At 36.5% G+C, this 18,833-nt stretch overlaps 1 protein-coding gene across 8 annotated transcripts in view; it reads right to left on the bottom strand.

The window, feature by feature from the left end:
* Positions 1 to 1,997: 1,997 nt before the first annotated feature.
* Positions 1,998 to 18,833, bottom strand: part of DDHD1 (DDHD domain containing 1) — a 124,036-nt gene continuing 107,200 nt past the window's right edge. For 4 of the 8 annotated variants that reach the window (XM_005561279.5, XM_015453798.4, XM_015453800.4 and 1 more), the window contains 5 exons: positions 16,750 to 16,899; positions 13,633 to 13,885; positions 12,423 to 12,614; positions 9,829 to 9,912; positions 1,998 to 4,976 (listed from right to left, as the gene is read on the bottom strand). In XM_005561279.5, the coding sequence (XP_005561336.1) occupies positions 4,795 to 4,976; positions 9,829 to 9,912; positions 12,423 to 12,614; positions 13,633 to 13,885; positions 16,750 to 16,899 (861 nt within the window). In that variant the 3' untranslated portion in view covers positions 1,998 to 4,794. The remainder of the gene's footprint in view (positions 4,977 to 9,828; positions 9,913 to 12,422; positions 12,615 to 13,632; positions 13,886 to 16,749; positions 16,900 to 18,833) is intronic. The other 4 variants (XM_005561281.5, XM_073997419.1, XM_005561280.5 and 1 more) reach the window with 1 other exon arrangement.

The following is an 18,833-nucleotide window of genomic DNA, read 5'->3' on the forward strand; positions in this document are numbered from 1 at the left end:
AAACTTAGTTTTTGACATGACACCTGTTAATATTTGCAGAATATTATTTAGAAAAGAATGGTCTCTATGCCCCTTCCAGCTTTAAAATTCCATCAATATTTTTTACTTTACTACTTCCCTCAGTTGTCGCTGTATTTAGTCTTTCATGGAGTCTGCTGCCCTTCACTTTACTTTTCATGACCTTTACTGCTATTTAAATGCTGACATGATACTATAACAGGGTTGGATTAAATGATCTCTAAAAATCTGTACAAACCCGGAAATTTTACAGTTCTTTGAAAACTATCACAAGCATCTACTGAAGACCGAAAGTATATAACCCAGGCTGTCACCAACTCAGCACTAACATTTACTAAATGAGACCTTTGAGATTCTTACGTTTTAAGTTCAGCCAGAGTACCATCAGATTCCTGGCAGAGCCTTGAGGCACAGGAATGACAGAAGAGTACAGATAAGGGATAGAAAACTTCAGAATAACTACAGAGGTCAACTACCCCAAACACAGTTTAGTAAAACTTAGTTTCTTTTTTTCTTTTTCTTTTTTTTGAGACGGAGTCTCGCTCTGTCTCCCAGGCTGGAGTGCAGTGGCCGGATCTCAGCTCACTGCAAGCTCTGCCTCCCGGGTCCACGCCATTCTCCTGCCTCAGCCTCCCGAGTAGCTGGGACTACAGGCGCCCGCCACCTCACCCGGCTAGTTTTTTTTGCATTTTTTAGTAGAGACGGGGTTTCACTGTGTTAGCCAGGATGGTCTCGATCTCCTGACCTCATGATCCACCCGTCTCGGCCTCCCAAAGTGCTGGGATTACAGGCTTGAGCCACCGCGCCCGGCCCTTTTTCTAGCATATGATTGCTACATTCTTTTTTGCTCTGCCTTGATCTTTAATATCTTACGTTGTTTTAGAAGAGCAATTTTAATACATACACTCAAATTAGTTTTCTCTATTGTCCACATGCCTTACTCATTAGCTGAGAAGAGAGAAATACCAATCTAATTGATCAAAAAGAAATTTATTTACTTGTCTTCTACTACAGACTTTACAGTAAAATTTCTTGGCTTGATCTGATTCCACTGGAAGGGGCTCATGTACTAACACTGGAATGAACAGAGGCACCAGCTCTGATACTGCACTGACAATTTCTTTTCCTTTTGTCTACTGGTTAGGTGATGCAAAGCTGGAGTATGGTGTGTTAAGTTTCTTGTAGACTAGGATGCTTTAGCTCCCAATGAGGAAACAGAGAGAAAAAAGAGACTAAGGATGAATGATTACACGTCTGAGGCCTTTAGTGTGAGTATTCAGCATGAAGCATGTTCAGTGTGAGTACTTCAAAACATAACAGATGCCATTTAACAGAAAGAAGTAAAACATAAGATTCCTAAGGCTTGCTTCACATACAAAAGAGCAGTTATGAGAACATCCAGTGTGTGTGTGTGTGTGTGTGTGTGTGTGTGTGTGTGTGTATACATATATACATATATTTTTTTGATACAGGGTTCAGCTCTGTCACCCAAGGTGGAGTACAGTGGTGCAATCTTGGCTCACTGAAGCCTTTACCTCCCCTCAATCCTACCTACTTCAGCCTCCTCAGTAGCTGGGACCACAGATGTGTGAAAACACACCCAGCTAATTTTTGTATTTTTTGTAGAGACTGGGTTTCACCATGTTGTCCAGGTTGGTCTTCAACTATTGGGCTCAAGCAGTCTTCCCTGCTTGGCCTCCTAAAGTGCTGGGATTACAGGCATGAGCTGCCACACCTGGCCAAAATCCAGTGTATTTTTAAATTGTGTCCTAAAATACAGTAACACTGGATTATAAACAAAATTACTCTTGAAAAGAAAGTATGAACATAAGGCTTAGCAAGACTAATTTTAAAGTAAAAACAAAGCTAGATTTAATCTAAGACATTCTTACTCTAACCGTCAATAATTCTTGGGAACCTAACTAAAGTTCAGTGATCTAATCAGTACTCGGGAGAATCATCATAGCATGTACACAAAATAGAGAATAAAATTTTAATGGTATCAAAAACAAAACTTTTTTTGGCCGATTTAGCACTTGCTGGAATAAAGTTGCAAAATGTTACTCAGTAACTGACTTAGCTTCTAATCAAGCCAGAATGACACACAGTCTGTATATTAAGTATATACAAATACATCCAATATTAACATGCACAGACATAGAAACAAGGATACTACAAAACCAAAATCACCATCTCTACTGATGAAATAATGAACTGAAAACAAAACATCCATCCAGTAGTCCAGAACATCTTATTTTTGAAAAGGTTTCGAATATTGCTCTTTCCAAGAATTCAAATAAACTCCAGATGGTTAAATTTGACTGTTTTCTCCATATGAAAAAAAGAAAGCAGGCATATTCCCCTGGCTATAGGAACACACCTTTTACTCAGTGATATCAAATTAAAAGGTTTGACATAATTTCACTCTTCTCAGGTAAAAAGGGCTCTTCATATTCTAGTGGTTACGAATAAATCCCATAAAGTTCTTATGCATTTGAGTGTCATACCACCTACAGCAACATATGCTCAAGTACCTTTAACGATACAGTCATATAGCATGAGTTTAATTTTCCTGAGAACTAAATTAGATCTACAAAATAAACAGGCTATGAAAATGACCTGAGTTCATAGGAATCTCTAAGTTAGAGATTACTTTAGCTTTGCTAAGATTTCATCAAAAGCCTTTTATAGCAAGGGTTTCTTAGTGAGTCACATACTTGGTCATGGAGCCTTGGAATTTTTTTTAAACATTAAAAACAAGTGCTTTATGTTGTTGTGCAAATTCAACAAAAGGCCAAAGCAGCCAACAGTACTGAAGTGCTAAGTAAAACCTACAAGTAAGTCACAGATTCTACTATGTTATGAAGAAAGGAGGAGGTGAGAGATACAGCTGACCAACTTTGCTCCCAGTTTGACAATGATTATTGAGAAGCTAAGCAATTCCTTGCAAGATAAGAAAAGACAGCACCTTAAGTGGAACCTAGTGGAAACCACTCAGAAGTGAGGGTTGTGTGCAACAGGGATGGCTACTGATCCCCTCTAGGTAACTCCTCTTTTGTGTGAGAATCCAAGAACCTAGAAATCAGGCAGGGAAACACTGGGTTCATGGTCATTTATCCTAATTATGAATTGCAACTTCTGTTATTATTGTTTGCAAACTACTAAAGATCACATGTGAATTAAGTCATTGAACAGCATATAAAAGAGTATGGTCTGGCTTCAACCCAAGCTTTTCTTTTTTAGAGACAGGGTCTGGCTCTGTCACCCAGGCTGGAGTGCACTGGTGCGATCAGAGCTCACTGCAGCTTCGAACTTTTGGGCTCGGGTGATCCTCCCACCTCAGCATCTCGAGTAGCTGGGACTACAGGTGTACACCACTACAAGTGGCTAATTTTTGTCATTTTTTGCAGAGAAGGGGGTCTCACTATGTTGCCCAAGCTGGTCTTGAAATCCTGGGCTCAAGTGATCCTCCCACCTTGGCCTCCCAAAGTGTTAGGATTACAGGCATGAGCCACGGTGACCAGCCCAATCCAAGCTTTTCTGATTTGTGATGTAATCTAATTCAAGGCACTTTAAATGTTTTGGTGCCTTGGTGTATTAACATGTAACATGAGAACAAGATTTATTTACTTACCTCAAGGAGCTAGTACATGGGTTATTGAATGTACTCCTCTTAAACTTTGAGCCCCTCAGATGAAAAGCACTGTGGAAACAATTACAGCTGAAGAAAACCCTTCCAATGCCTCAGAATCCTGACTTACTGTGCCTTGTGTCTCAATGGCACATTTAGAAACAATGTGCACTAGTTAGTGGCATCCCATTCCTTCATATATGTTGTTTGGCACACAAATGTTTGCACATTTAAAACAGCTGTCATACTACCTATTCAAAAGCATTTACTAGTTTTCTAATAAAGCTAATGAAATGTACCCATTATGGAGTACTCTGTGTCAAGTTTAGAGAAACTTTAGCTTCCCCTGAAGTACATGTAACATAATAAAAAGTTTATTTAAAAAATTGAACTAGTGTTGTATGAAGCCATAAGTTTTTAATGAAAAAAGAAAATAATGTATGCCACAGTGTCTATATATTCATCTGAAGAGTACAAAGATGGAGTTCTGAGAAAAAAGGGTTTAACACTATAGAAAATAAATCTGGCTCTTAAATTATGTTCAAAGCAAACATTAAAAGTCATGTCTCATACATTGAAATAAAGCAATTAGAGGTAATAAATTATAAATACAGTAGTTCAAATATTGTTTTAAGCATTAGTTTTTCCTAAACAAGTTAAATTCAAAACATTTTAAATCTGTTATATTTTTTCAAAGGGATGTAAAAATGAAAGCCTTCATAGAAATCTAAAACAATGATACCACCTTGCGATCTCCATATAGAATATGCTGAACCTTGATCATTTTTAATTTATAACATACTTTGGTTAATACATTATGTTCCATATGCCTTTATATTTGGGAGGAATCAGATTGTGATTTGTAGCCTTTACATGCAGTTTACCCAAACCTTCTTCACATCCAGGTCTTGCTTGATTCTCTGGAGAAGGTTTTGTCAGACTCATAATTAGAATGATAGAAACTGTAAATAACTTCTTCAGAACTGAAAACTTTTTTTTTTTTAAATAAAGTGCTTTTAAATTCAAATATCTGTTGCCCTAAACAAAACTAAAATATACTTTAACCCTGAAATCTCCATATCTTGACACACACATTTTAACAGGAAAAAAAAATCAGTTTTAGGCCATTCATGTCCTTCGAGAGTTCAGATTGGATCTAAATTGGGTTTTGCATCATTATCGTGCTCATGTTTGTACATGAAGGTTAAAAGAAAAAGGGCAACATCCAAAGATGACCAATAGGCAGTATGCGACGTGACAGCTGACCAATAACGGCTCTCCACAAGGCCTTCTCTGAGTTCAAAATCAATCCTGTGATCCAACTCCACTAAAAAGAAAAGAAGTTAAACAAATGAATACAGATTACAATAAAATATGTTCTATATAGACTTACTAGAGTTGAGAGTAAAAATTTAGCTAAATAGAAGTGATTCTGTCACTTTTTAAAAAAGTGACTTTCCATTATCATCTTATAAGAAAAACACTTAAAAGAGTCTCAGTAGTATAGGATTCTATTTGTGAAGTTCTTTCCTTTGTATGCTAAAGTTAATATGAAATAATAAAGGAAGACAAAAAAAATCCCTTGGTATATCATAGAACATTTTCAGAGTTAAAAATACTGCTTTCAAAACTTGGCATTACCATTTAATCCTTGTGCCTAATCTGTAAAATAAGGAAAACACCCCTCTTGAAGATTTAAGGGCCAGGCTTACATGCAATAATGCCCGTGGGAGTGCAAGAGATCATTCAATCTCCTCCTTAGGGAGGCCCTATATATCCACTGGTTGTGTGGGGGATATGTTAGAAGATAACCATCTGTGTACAGTCCTAGAATGCTTTCTTCTCTACTAGGCTGAATGCCTCACAGGCAACCCCCATAAACCCTAGTCTCCATCCAATCAGCAGGGTCTAACATGTGCCTGGGACATACAAATGCTCATTAAGTGTTTGTTCAACAAAAGAAGAACATGCAGGGTGGCTGGGAAAGTTAAACGGGGAGGAGCAGTGGTGATTCTTGGGAGGAAGGACTTTGCTTGTAACACTGCTGTCCACAAACAATTCAGTGAATTCAATCAGCTATTTTCTAAAACCCACAGAAAGTCTTTGCAATACCTGTTAGAGAAAAATCACCTTAATAAATCAAGGCTCTAAGAAAATTTCAGTGAACTCATTTAATAAATCCTTAGAGATAAACACTTAAGAAAAATGACATCTTGATCTTTAGGAACTCCTTTAAGACTGTTAATAAGCCATACAGTGTTCTGAAGGGTCTATGTTACAAACAAAACAAAAATACTCAAATCGTTACCAACCAGACACTGTAAAGTCTGCCCCTGAACAAGCACCACAAGGATTTTAAGAGTAAAACTGGCACAAATTAAGAAGGAGATTGGAGAAAAAGTTGGGTTTTGATTTATAATGGGAATTTGGCAATCATATATAGGAAATCATAATACTCTAGGGAAATACTTCATATAAATGCTTAGTTAATGCTTATTTTAAATAGGTATTTTGTGAAAATACCATTTGGTAATTTAAAAATGCTTATACAGTTGTTATTTTTCTGTTCAATTATGCTCTTCTTACAAGGTATGTTCATAAATCTAGCTACACATTTTCAGAGAAGGTTTACACTTAAGTGGTATAAATACCAATTAGGTTATAAAATACTTGTGAAATACATTGACCTGGGATTTTTACTAAGTTTTTTGGGCTGCTTTTTTTTTTTTGTTTCGAGACAGAGTCTCGCACTGTCACCCAGGCTGGAATGCAGTGGCACAATCTTTGCTCACTGAAACCTCCCTCTCCCCGGTTCAAGTGATTCTCCGGCCTCAGCCTCCCAAGTAGCTAGGATTACAGGTGCCCGCCACCACACCCAGCTAATTTTTTTGTATTTTTAGTAGAGATGGGGTTTCACTATGTTGACCAGGATGGTCTTGAACTCCTGACCTTGTGATCCACCTGCCTCAGCCTCCCAAAGTGCTGGGATTACAGGCGTGAGCTACCGTGCCTGGCCTGGACTGCATTTTAAAATTTAAATTACAATAAGCTAATCAATAACAAGTCAGAAATAGCTGAAATCCATGTGGACTAGTGAGTTAGTAAATGTCCTAATCTTTTGTATTCCATGGGACATTTGTATTAGATTTGTAGGTACATTCTGACACAACAGACAGGAAGATAAAAATAGAACAAGAAACTGGAATGCTCAAGCACAATGAAGATGAGTCAAGATGAATTACAAAGGAAAAAGAAGATGAAAAACAGATGGGAAATGTGTTAATATTAGTGAAGACCAAAAAGTTATAATTTTTAAGAATTCACTTTCAAATGCCACTCCATAATGTTTTCCTAGTCCAACACTTTTCAGTTATAATTCTGTTTTTTAAGTCAAAGAAAGGAAGATATTTCCTGTTTATAACACGTGTTATTTGGCTCCACTTTGATTTTATGTTCCTGAAATTCTTCTTAATGTGCTATTACTGTCTTACAACACTGCCTTTGAGTAGACACTCAAATGTTAAATTTCATTCTTGTCCTATATTATGTGCCCGTATCATTTTATCACTTAAAGGGACTTTACTCGGTGTCACTAACCAGATTGGCTCCCTCTATCCTTCTATACTTATCTATAGGTTGTCTCCATCAAAATGGGTATTAGGAAGCTAGCTTGTACTTGATGAACCTGTTTCAGTTTCTTGTCCTCCCTGAAGAAGTTTATTCCAGGCAGTCTGGCTGTCAGTACAGGGGACCTCACATGTATGTTGGTTATACAGGTGGATGGATGAAACTAGGTGGGCCTATGTTCCATCTTTTCTCTCTCTTAGGTAGATCACGGAGTTCCCAAGGGAGTGAGGGTCTATCTGGCAGCACCATTCTATATGTGTTGTGAGATCAGCTCTTGGCCAAAGTAGACTCAAATCTACATGGAGTAGCCTAGGACCTACTTTCTCATTATTACCATCTCAAGAATGGGTGTTGTCATACAGGTTGGTAGTTTTTCCCTGCTTTCTCTAGCTGAGCTAGGTCAAAAAAAAAAAAAAAAAAAAAGGAGAACATAAAATCATCACTCCTTTTTCTCTCTGGAATGCCCAAGTGACAGAATTTCTCTATCCATAAAAAAAAGAATCAGGTTTCTAAACAGTTGAAGAGAAGTAAAAATGAGAAAAGAAACTGTGTTTTTAAACAATCATCAACTCTGCTTAAACTGTTTTAAAACATGGATTATTTTCTTTCTGGGGTGTCACATACATGGGCTTATTTCTTTCCCTGTTCTCCAAAGTAGAGTATCTGCCACATTCCATGTGGAAGTGCTTGACAATCAAGGAATCTCCATAGTGTGAAGGTCAAGTGTCATCAGTAGTGTGCTTTCATCAGAGAATTATTGTGTGCACAAGGCTTGTCAACAGACATATAATTAGTAATTATAATATATGGTAGAATGTGATGAACCACAAAGCAGAGATACAGTGAAGGACTCTCTGTTCTAAGGAATGAAAGATGGCTTTCACCTGGAGAAATCATAAAAGGCTCTCTGGAAGGAGGAGGATTTGGACATGTAGAGATGAAAAGACATTGCAGGGAGAACAAACAGCATGAGTAAAACCGCAGAGGTGGGAAGCATGGGGCACGAAGGGAAATATGTTAGTTTTCTTGAGAAAAACCAGGAATGATTAAAACAGAGTAGTTCTGACTTTGACTAGAAAATTTTGTCAAACCAAATTGTGAAGGGTCCAACAAATCTAGCCATTCATTTCTCCGTATGAATGATTGAGACCTTTCTCCAGGTGAAAGCAATCTTTCATTCCTTAGAACTGAGAGTCCTTTAGTATACCTCTGTTTTGTGGTTCATCACATTCTACCATATATGATAATTACTTATGCAGTTATCTACCTTCCCTACTAGAGTTTATGCTCTCTAGAAAATAGATAATTTTCACACTAGCATCTTTATAGGCAGAATTGAAATTTGTTTCATCTTATCTTTTCTAGTGATTACCATGGTCTCTTGGCTCAAGGTAAACAGTGAAGTAAACAATTGTTGAGTGAATAAAAACAGGAAGTGCAAAAAGAAGCCATATAGATATTACCACCAGAATCATTTTGTGTAGTTATGATTACAGGTTTAACTGCTTAGGTAGCTAGGTAGGATGGTTTTGAGATATTGGATATATGGGCTACTTGGTTGCAGGACAAATATATGAGTGAATTAATTTTCCTTTCTCCAACCAAAAATGCAAACAACATAAATAAAATTCTTTCTTTATGAAAGAGGCTGGCTTGGGCAGAGACCAGAGAGAGCACTTACGTAAGATAATTTCTTAAGGGGAATTCACTGAGTTAGATCAACACAAACTGAAGTAGTAAAAGAGTTTTTTTTTTTTAATTGAAAAAAATTTATGAAAATTGGTGATCAAATAAAGAAACTGTAAAATGAGATGTGGTTAAAACATTAAAAAAAAACAAAAAACAAAAAACAAACAAACCGCAAAATGCTGTAACATGATTTGTCAAAGACAAAATCCAGTATTTTTTTTTTTTTTTTAAAAGAGAAGCTGTGGAAAAAGGAATCAGAAGTTCGTCATAAAAATAATTTTAAACTGCTAAAGTTAATCCATAGTGATACATTTAGAATATACTGAAAATTAAGAGATTAAAAATATCTCTTACATCTAAGAATACTGTTTTTTAAAGTGAATGTACTCCCCTAAACTACATTAAATATTTGTGTTGAAAGCAATCAGCTATGACATACCTACAACGCTAAGTGGTAAATTTACTGATACCTGAAATAACCAAGAATGATTACATTCTTTGTACTATTAGAAACCCTTTTATATCTAAATGTATTAAATGAAAAGAAATAGCAAACCTCTTTGGAGCCTTTAGGACAATAAAGAAGAAAGAAAATGACCTTATGCTTTTCTTCAGGTTCCTTCTTTGTAGAAGTATACATGAGTATACTTTAGCACATTAAGTGGCTACTCAATTTTCAGGTTTTAGAACCACTACCATTTAAGATTAGAACATATGGGAAGAAAATACACATAAAATAGTCTATAATGGTAACACTGAAGCTGATCTCATAGAAGAACTGATCCAATTTTTCAATGAGCAGAAGAACTCTAAGTAGATCATTTTTATAGTATTCTGAATGCTATTCCTGACATATACCATACCGAGGGCATTATCTTTATTCTGCATTACATTTTCCGGAAAAAGAAGTTGTGGGAGATTAAAGAACGATTCTTGAAGTCTGAAATCTGTGAAAAAAAAACACAAGATGCTGTAAAGCGTTGGCTGATGATTAAAAATGGCCTTCAATGATGTAGTGGCCAAAAGTTAGAACACCACTCCCAAATAAGTTGACTAAATCTAGCACACATAAAGTCGTACACATCTAAATTTTTGTAAGGAGCTCTTTCATGGAAAATGTATGCATAAGTAACTTGAAATATAATCTCATAATATGTTAACACCCAGATATTCCCCAAATTCATAGCTAATTTAGTTCCTAACCTAGTTGCAAAACAATGCTAAAAGAAACAGATCTTTGCATTATATGTTAGAAAAGAAGTCTAGACTTTTCAAAAGAAATGAAGAATAGCTATGTAAGATGCTTCAACTGGATGAAAATAAAATAGGTTTCAATTGACAACACTCATTCTTCACATAAAGAAACAGATCATGAATTCTAAGCCTGTGCCCCATTTTACCCTCAAATAGCAAGTGAATCAAAGTCGGTAGCTTCAGAATAAAGGTTATCTAGAAGAAATGAGGCAACCAATGTAAGTAGAAGGAAGGAGGGAAGTCAGAATCACCTAATTACAATGACCACATTTCAGAAAGAAGATTTAATGAAGAAAAGTTTTATGATTTGCACGATATAGCCAAGACACAGCACTTACGACGAGAAATTATGATGATTACACAGATTGCGTTATTGAAGCAAGCCAAATAATTAGTAAAGCAAATCTTGGGAACAGGATTTAAAAGGCAGAATCTTATTATAATTAATAGTCTAATTTTAATAGTTATATCTATATCTAGAGGTGAATATGTATAATATGTATAATATGTTAAGTATGGGTAATATATGAATATGTGTAAGACTCAATGATTACTTCACATTGCGTCTTGCTGACAACAAATTTACCATCTGGACTATCAAAGAATTTATGTGTAAGAATGACATAGTATGTATTTTGTTAAGCTCTCAAAATAAAAAGATGCAATACAGCTATGCACTTCTACTAACTGCTGTTCTGGAAGAAAAAACTGGGTGTTTCTCTATTATTTTGAAATTACGACGTTAAACAGAAAAAAAAAAAACTAAAAAGGTTTTATTCCCTCAGATCCTATAGATTCTATATATAAGCTTTCATTACCTTTTTCTGGGGGGTTAAACCCCTGTTCTTCTTGCTCCCTCCCTCACTCTATGTTTACCAGCACTACTGTTGTGTATTAATGACATTACAGAAAACCATGACTTTTTATCTGCTACCTTACAAAATTCTTTGAAATTAATTTTTCTCAGGAGTTAGTTTTCTTGACATCTGCATGTCACAACAGAATTTTGTATTTTCACAGTCACATTTTTGATATTAAGTAGAAACAAGTCAGAAATAGTATGAGAACTCTTATAGGAAAACTAAAATATATTTAATGCAAATATCAAAGTCTAAAAAAGAATTTTCCAGACTTGCAACTATAAAATTTTAGATACCGAGTCTGGCACAGATAGAATTTAATTAAAAATGCTGTTCCCCAAGTAGGAATGTTCAACCCTATTAATAATTCATCCTGGAGTGGAGTTGACTATGGAAGAATTAGTCAGCCTCTAGGAGTGTCACACCTGAACTTTCTAAGGATGGATGGCAATGAATGCCATCATTTTACAATTTAGAGTAGCAGACACAGTAAGAACACAACATGATAAGTAACAAATATAATCTGTTAAAAAATTTCTAGAGAAAGAAAAGTTTTCTCCCTGCTATAGTTACAGAAAAGGAGTAGCTAGTTTCAGAATTTATATTTCTTTATAGGTGTCGATGAAAAAATAGGACTTGATGTTTTAGTTTTATTTTACTAGACACCTAAAAATAATGTTGAAGTTCAGACTCTTGGAAGTAAATATATACTAAGTGTATTAGTGTTTCACAACTACTCAACATTTCAAACTTTATAAGTCCACTGGAGAAAGCTTAAATAAAGATCCATTATAATGCTAAGTCCAACATAACTATCCATTTATTTACTCATTTTTTCAATATCTGCTTTACACTAGGTAACTGGGATAGAATTGGAAGCCATTCAGCAGATCCAATAAAATTTCTAAGCTTTGAATAGAAGCAGGATGACTTTGGTATAGCAGTTTTTAAAGTCTCAAGACCAGATACCGCACAGATCTAAAGCAATAATTACATGATTTTTGAGACTGAGAAGATCATATTAGTAAGAATCTACTTTATGAACTTTAGGGGGTACTTACCCTAAAGAGATTTGTTTTATGTTTGATGTTTAAGACCCTGTGCCACAAGGCCCTAATTATTAATATTCTATTAATCCACCAATGCAGAAAGTAAAACTGCATTTTCCTGCAAATTACTGTTAAAAATATAAGCAGAAGGAAAGCATTTTTTTCTTTCAAAGCTAAGGCACACTTTAGATCTTAGAGTTGACTAGCTAGTATTAATATCTTATACCTCCCCCCTGCCCTCCCCAAGTTTTAAAAGATACAGTATAAACTTAAGGAAATAATGTATGAACTAACATGCAGAATCAAGGAAGCCAGAACTGCTATGTGGAAGGGTCTGTGTTGCCACGGTGGTAGCAGAAGGTGAGGCGACTGGTTTCTTCTCATCTTCCATTGAGTCTTTTGATGTTTCAGATGACGGTGTTGTAGATGAACGTCCAAATCTTGAGAACAACATTCCTCCAAGTCCCTTTCCAATGCTAGCAGCCCCTGTATTTCACAAAGCAGGGTAGTCATTCTGTTGAATTACACCACACGCTAAGCTAAAGAGCACCACCCATAATTACAGCCAACTGGCAGAGGGATCAAACCCTAGTCATGTTTTTCCAGGGTGGGAACATAAGAAAATTATAACTTATATTGCAGGTTTCTAAATAAAAATGGTGAATAGAAAGACAGTTGTATAAGCTCTAGGAATATAACATAGGAATATATAAACAAAGGAATCAAGATTCTATTTTATTCAAGTGATCATGGTTTATTAAAATATTTGGCAAGATTAAAATCTTTAATAAAAGAACCATGCTATTGATATGAGTATAGATTTACTATTGATATACTTACTACTGAATTTAAATGGATATGTAAGAAAAAGCCATCAACAATGTATTAATATGAGAAAGTGAAACAGCAAAAGAGTCCAGCAGATACAGCCTATTTATAGTGCCACCTTGTGGGACTTTATATTAAGGCAACTTGTAACCAAAGGCAATGGATAGATTCAAATAGCACATAATCCAGTTCCAGTGATACAGCCAAACACTGTGCTAGTACTGGAGATCATTCAAAGAAAAATTAAACATCCTTGTTGCCCTCAGGAATCACATAGTTTGAGAGACTTTTAGAATAGATCAGAGAACTGGTTGGTAGGCGCACCCTCTGACACAAGTGCTTTCTTATTTCACAGATGAGCAAGTAGAGCATTAAAAACTATATTATTTGTTCAAGATCTCGCAGCAAGTGGTAGGATCAAGATTAAAACGAGGAACTTAGAACAGCTTTTACTGTCCATCCAGCTATCTCATATTCTAAAACTATAAGATCTGATCTAATCAGAGACCTTTGAGCTTTTTGGGCCTCAAATATGAACACTGGGAGGGTAGTTAATTCTAGACACAGGGATTAACTATTGGGAGTTTCCTAATACATAGAATGCTTCTAGTTCCCCAAACTTCATGTCTATAAAAGTGCTTATATGCATAGATAAGGAATACTTAAGATAAATTACCTAGTATGCTTGCTTTGCCTATATTTGTTATAGATTCTCCATAGTGTCGGCGGGACAAGACTGGTGAGGTCACGGGGCTTGGTATGGTTGAAATGCCTTCATTCTCTGAAACTGAGGTAGGTTCTTTAGCTGGGTTGAGAAAGCTTGGCTTCATATGTTCATAAGGTAGAGGATTTGAAGTATTGTACCAGTGGATCTGGACAGGTGAAATGTTGCTGTAGTGTTTCAGTATTAATGGTTCTAATCTATAAGCCTTGATTAAAAAAAAAATTCGAAGAAACACAGCGTTAAAGCACAATGCTTGGATTTTAATAAACTGTTCTTACTCTACTGCATGCTATGTAAGCCTCAGAGACGGAATTTAATTAAAAAACAACAGTTATTTCAAACATGTATTTCTATTTGTTCACTGTTAATATACAGTTGGTCTAATGATGAGATTATGAAAAACAGTCTAGGCTAATAATGTCTATCAATTAATTTTTCAGAGAAATATTTTTATTATGTTCTGATATCATGTAACAATTAGATTTATTTAGTCTCATGAGCAAAGTTGAAGTAGTAGATGGTAATCCTGGGAAACAGCAAACAAAGCCAATTTTTAATATTTTAGGAGCTCTATTTAAGCTCTACCCTTAGCTCTATTTTAAAATAGATTGATATAGTAACAGCATAAATCAGATGCCAACATAAGAGCATCTGTCTGATGTGAAGTAGCGATGAGACAGCAGAAAAGGCAATGGATATGGCATCGGCATCCCCCAATTCATATTCTGGCTTCTACCACTTACTTTTTAATTTATATTTTTCAAAAATTTTATTTTTTAAGATGGAGATAGGGTCTCACTATGGTGCCCAGACTGGTCTCGAACTCCTGGGCTCAGGCAATCCTCCCACCTCAACCTCCCAAAGTGTTGGGATAACAGGCACGAGCCACTGTGCCCGGCCTCTGTCACTTATTAATCGCATGATGCTTGTCAAGTCACTAGGTCTCAGAGCCCTTAGTTTCCTGAGATGTAGAAAGGAGGTAACATCACCTCTCTTTTTTTTTTTTGTGATGGAGTCTCACTCTGTCGCCCAGGCTGGAGTACAGTGGGGCGATCTCGGCTCACTGCAACCTCCGTTCCCGGGTTCACGCCATTCTCCTGCCTCAGCCTCCCGAATAGCTGGGACTACAGGCGCCCACCACCATGCCCTGCTAATTTTTTTTGTATTTTTAGTAGAGACGGGGTTTCACCATGTTAGCCAGGATGGTCTCGATCTCCTGACCTCGTAATCCGCCCACCTCGGCCTCTCAAAGTGCTGGGGTTACAGGCGTGAGCCACGGTGCCTGGCCAACACTTCCTTTCTTACAGAGATGTGAGAAAGAACAGATAACATTTGTAAAAACTGCCTTGCACCTTTCTGACATAAACTATTTAACAAAGTATTAATTTTTAAAAAAATCACAGAGAAAGTATAAAATGAATAATAAAAATGTATGAGTTTGGAACCCTTCTTTAAAGTTACAACAAAGTTTAAGATATACAAAGGACAGGGCTCAGAGCAGACCTATGGACTGAAATTCACTTTCAAGTTATGAGACCATGAATAAAATGAGTATATGTTAATGAAATGCTTATTGTCTAGCTGGGTGTATATATATATTTTACTTAATCCTAACAATCCTAGAAGGCAAAATATTATTATCTACATCATACTGATAAGATACAGTCTCAGAAATAACTTGGCCAGGATTGTGCAGTTTGTATTTGAATCTTATATTAAACTTCCAGTTCAGTGAAGTTATATAGCAGTTGTAAGTCTTTATATGGGAGATTTTCTAAAATTCAAATGGTTAGTCAATGTTATATTTATTTGGTACTAGCTAAAAGGATCCTTTAAAAGACTTTCCACAATTATATAAAGCTATTTTTTCAGAGAATAAATGCTATTTAAAATAGTTTAATATTCAGTTAAACCAGCCTTGTCCCAAAGAAGTTTTAAGGGGACATTTTTCTTGTTTAAAAATCTTACTTGGCATTACACTGTTTACCAGGATGCAAGGTTCTTCCATTAAAAAAAATATTTACAGCATAAACATAATAGAGAATAGAAAAATCCAACATTTTACAATTCTATTAGGCTATAATAAAGTTTTATTTTGATGTTTAATATTTGAATATTTTCATTTTTCAGAGAGCCTACAAAACACATTCCAATATTGTAGCATATTTTAGATAAAAAAAGTATTTAGAGCAGGATTTTTAAGATTTATGGTTTCTAGGTTACTGGTATTACAATTGGTTAAGGTTTGAAAGTCCAGTAGACTCCTGTCTCTTATATTAATTGTCTGGGAATAATATTTTTACATTATGTTCTTGTATTACAAATGCAACATAACCAGACCATCTCTAAGGTATTTTATCTCATGAGCTCTAAATTAACCAAAACACACGTTTAATAATCAGATAAATGAAGTGTTATTCATTGATTCCATGGCACCTTGTAAGATGTCTTAGATAGATTTTTATTTTTTGGAGACGGAGTCTCACTGTGTTGCCCAGGCTGGAGTGCAGTGGCACAATCTCAGCTAATCGCAACTTCTGCATCCCAGGTTTAAGCGATACTATTGCCTCAGCCTCCTGAGTAGCTGGGATTACAGCCTTGCCCAGCTAATTTTTTGTATTTTAGTAGAGACGAAGTTTCACCATGTTGCCCAGGCTAGTCTTGAACTTGAGCTCAGGCAATCTGCCTGCCTTGGCCTCCCAAAGTGTTGGGATTATAGCCATGAACACCGCGCCTGGCTTTTTTTTTTTTTTGAGATGGAGTCTCACTACTCTGTCACCCAAGCGGGAGTGCAGTGGCATGATCCTGGCTCATTCTAACCTCCACCTCTCAGGTTCAAGTGATTCTCCTGCCTTACAGGCACGCACTACCATGCCCAGCTAATTTTTTGTATTTTTAGTAGAGACGAGGTTTCGCCATGTTGGTCAGGCTGGTCTTGAACTCCTGACCTCTGGTGATCTGCCCACCTCAGCCTCCCAAAGTGCTGGGACTACAGGCGTGAGCCACAGCTGATAGATTCTTTTTAGGAACAATTTGACATTGAGAAAAAGAGTCTATATTGCAACTCACCACTGGATCTGTAGGATGAAAAATATTTAGTAACCGGTTACAAATCTCTCTAGGCAAAATATGGTCTTGACTTCCAGTATTTCCTGGGCGGATGCCACGCAACGCCAAGAAAACTGCTAATGGGGATCCCATACAGAAGAAATTCTCAACCTAAAATGATAAAGTCATCTTAAAGTTTAAAAATGGTGAAGTGTTATTTTTCAACAAAATTTGGGCATGACAATATATGGCAAAATACAAATAATAAAATTATCTCTGAGTATATTCATTTTTAATAAGAGTTATCCAGATGGGCTCTGCTACCCCTTAACCATTCTAGAATAATCTATTTCCATGAGATACTTCATTATCTTTAAATCTAACACAAGTTGAATACAAGGAAGATAAGGATCATTTTCTTAAATATTTGTATACACTAATCAAATATTTATTGAGGTACTACTTTGTGCGAAGTAATACGCTAGGTGCTGTGATGGATATAAAGACCAATAAGGCACAGCTTCTGCACCCAAAGTTTACAGTCCTGTGGGTAAAGCAGAATAAAATATGTGCATAACAGAGGGAAAGAATGCTTTAAGAGAGTGAAAAAAATAATTCCAACTTTGAAGGCTTTACAGAGGAGGTAGCATTTGCATTGGCCAGTAAAAGACGAAAAAGTTTTCTACAGCTGAGGCTGGATATTGGTGCTGGAAAGAATAACATTCCAGACTGAGAACCAAATGAACTAAAACCAAGAGGGAAATAATTTGGTTTATTTTATTTCATTATTATTTTTTGAGACGGAGTCTCGCTCTGTCACTCAGGCTGGAGTGCAGTGGTGGTGCAATCTCAGCTCACTGCAAGCTCCGCCTCCAGGGTTCACGCTGTTCTCCTGCCTCAGCCTCCCGAGTAGCTGGGACCACAGGTGCCCTCCACCGAGCCCGGCTAATTTTTTTTTTGTATTTTTAGTAGAGACAGGGTTTTACCGTATTAGTTAGGATAGTCTCGATCTCCTGACCTCGTGATCCGCTGGCCTCGGCCTCCCAAAGTGCTGGGATTACAGGCGTGAGCCACGGTGCCCGGCCATAACCTGGTTTATTTTTGAGAATAAAAAGTCTGATAGGCTGGGTGCGGTGGCTCACACTTGTAATCCCAGCACTTTGGGAGGCTGAAGTGGGTGGATCACAAGATCAGGAGTTCGAGAGCAGCCTAGCCAACATGGTGAAACCCCATCTCTACTAAAAATACAAAAATTAGCTGGGCGTGGTGGCAGGCGCCTGTAAAACCAGCTACTCGGGAGGCTGAGGCAGGAGAATCGCTTGAACTGGAGAGGCAGAGGTTGCAGTGAGCCAAGATCACGCCACTGCACTCCAGCCTGGGCGACAGGGCAAGACTCCGTCTCAAAAAAAAAAAAAAAAATAATAATGATGGTAGAGATGAAACTCAAATTCTACAATGGGATTACTCCAAAGACCATACTCTTATGGCTTTTAAAAATATGTTATAACTTACCATATGGTTTTAAATGTATGGTGTGTGTGTGCATGTGTGTGTGTGTATATATATATATCTTAAACACTTTGTAAGTAATGGAGATAGATTCAATTAAAAAACTCCTCATGTTTTAAAGCAATTTCTGCATCATTCCACATCTTAACCTGTGTGTTAAGTTCTTGTGATAAAAGAAACACATTTCAAGAAGAGGTAATATAGTATACTAGACATGAGCAAATATTCAACAAGAAATGAGTATTAGGAAACTTATGACATTTCCCACTTAACACTGCAAACAAGTTATTTGTTATTCAGCTACAGGGTATGTCCTTTCCGATAGTCTAGTCAATGCTGACACCTCTGCCACATTTTCCTAAAACACTGCTTTCATCAGGTAATTATGATACTTAAAAATCCTGCAAAGCTTCCCAATGCCCATATCAAATACAAGTTGATTATTTCTAGCTATTCCTGCTCTCTTACTGTCTCCTTGTTCTGACTCCTGTATATTCTAGCTAAACTAAGTTTGCTCGCCCAGCTCCAAGCTAACCCTGTGCACCTCTGTCTTGTGCTTTTGTCATACATTGTTCATCCACTGAAATGCCAGCTTT

Source organism: Macaca fascicularis, chromosome 7 (assembly GCF_037993035.2).
Source record: "Macaca fascicularis isolate 582-1 chromosome 7, T2T-MFA8v1.1".
Lineage (NCBI taxonomy): Eukaryota > Metazoa > Chordata > Mammalia > Primates > Cercopithecidae > Macaca > Macaca fascicularis.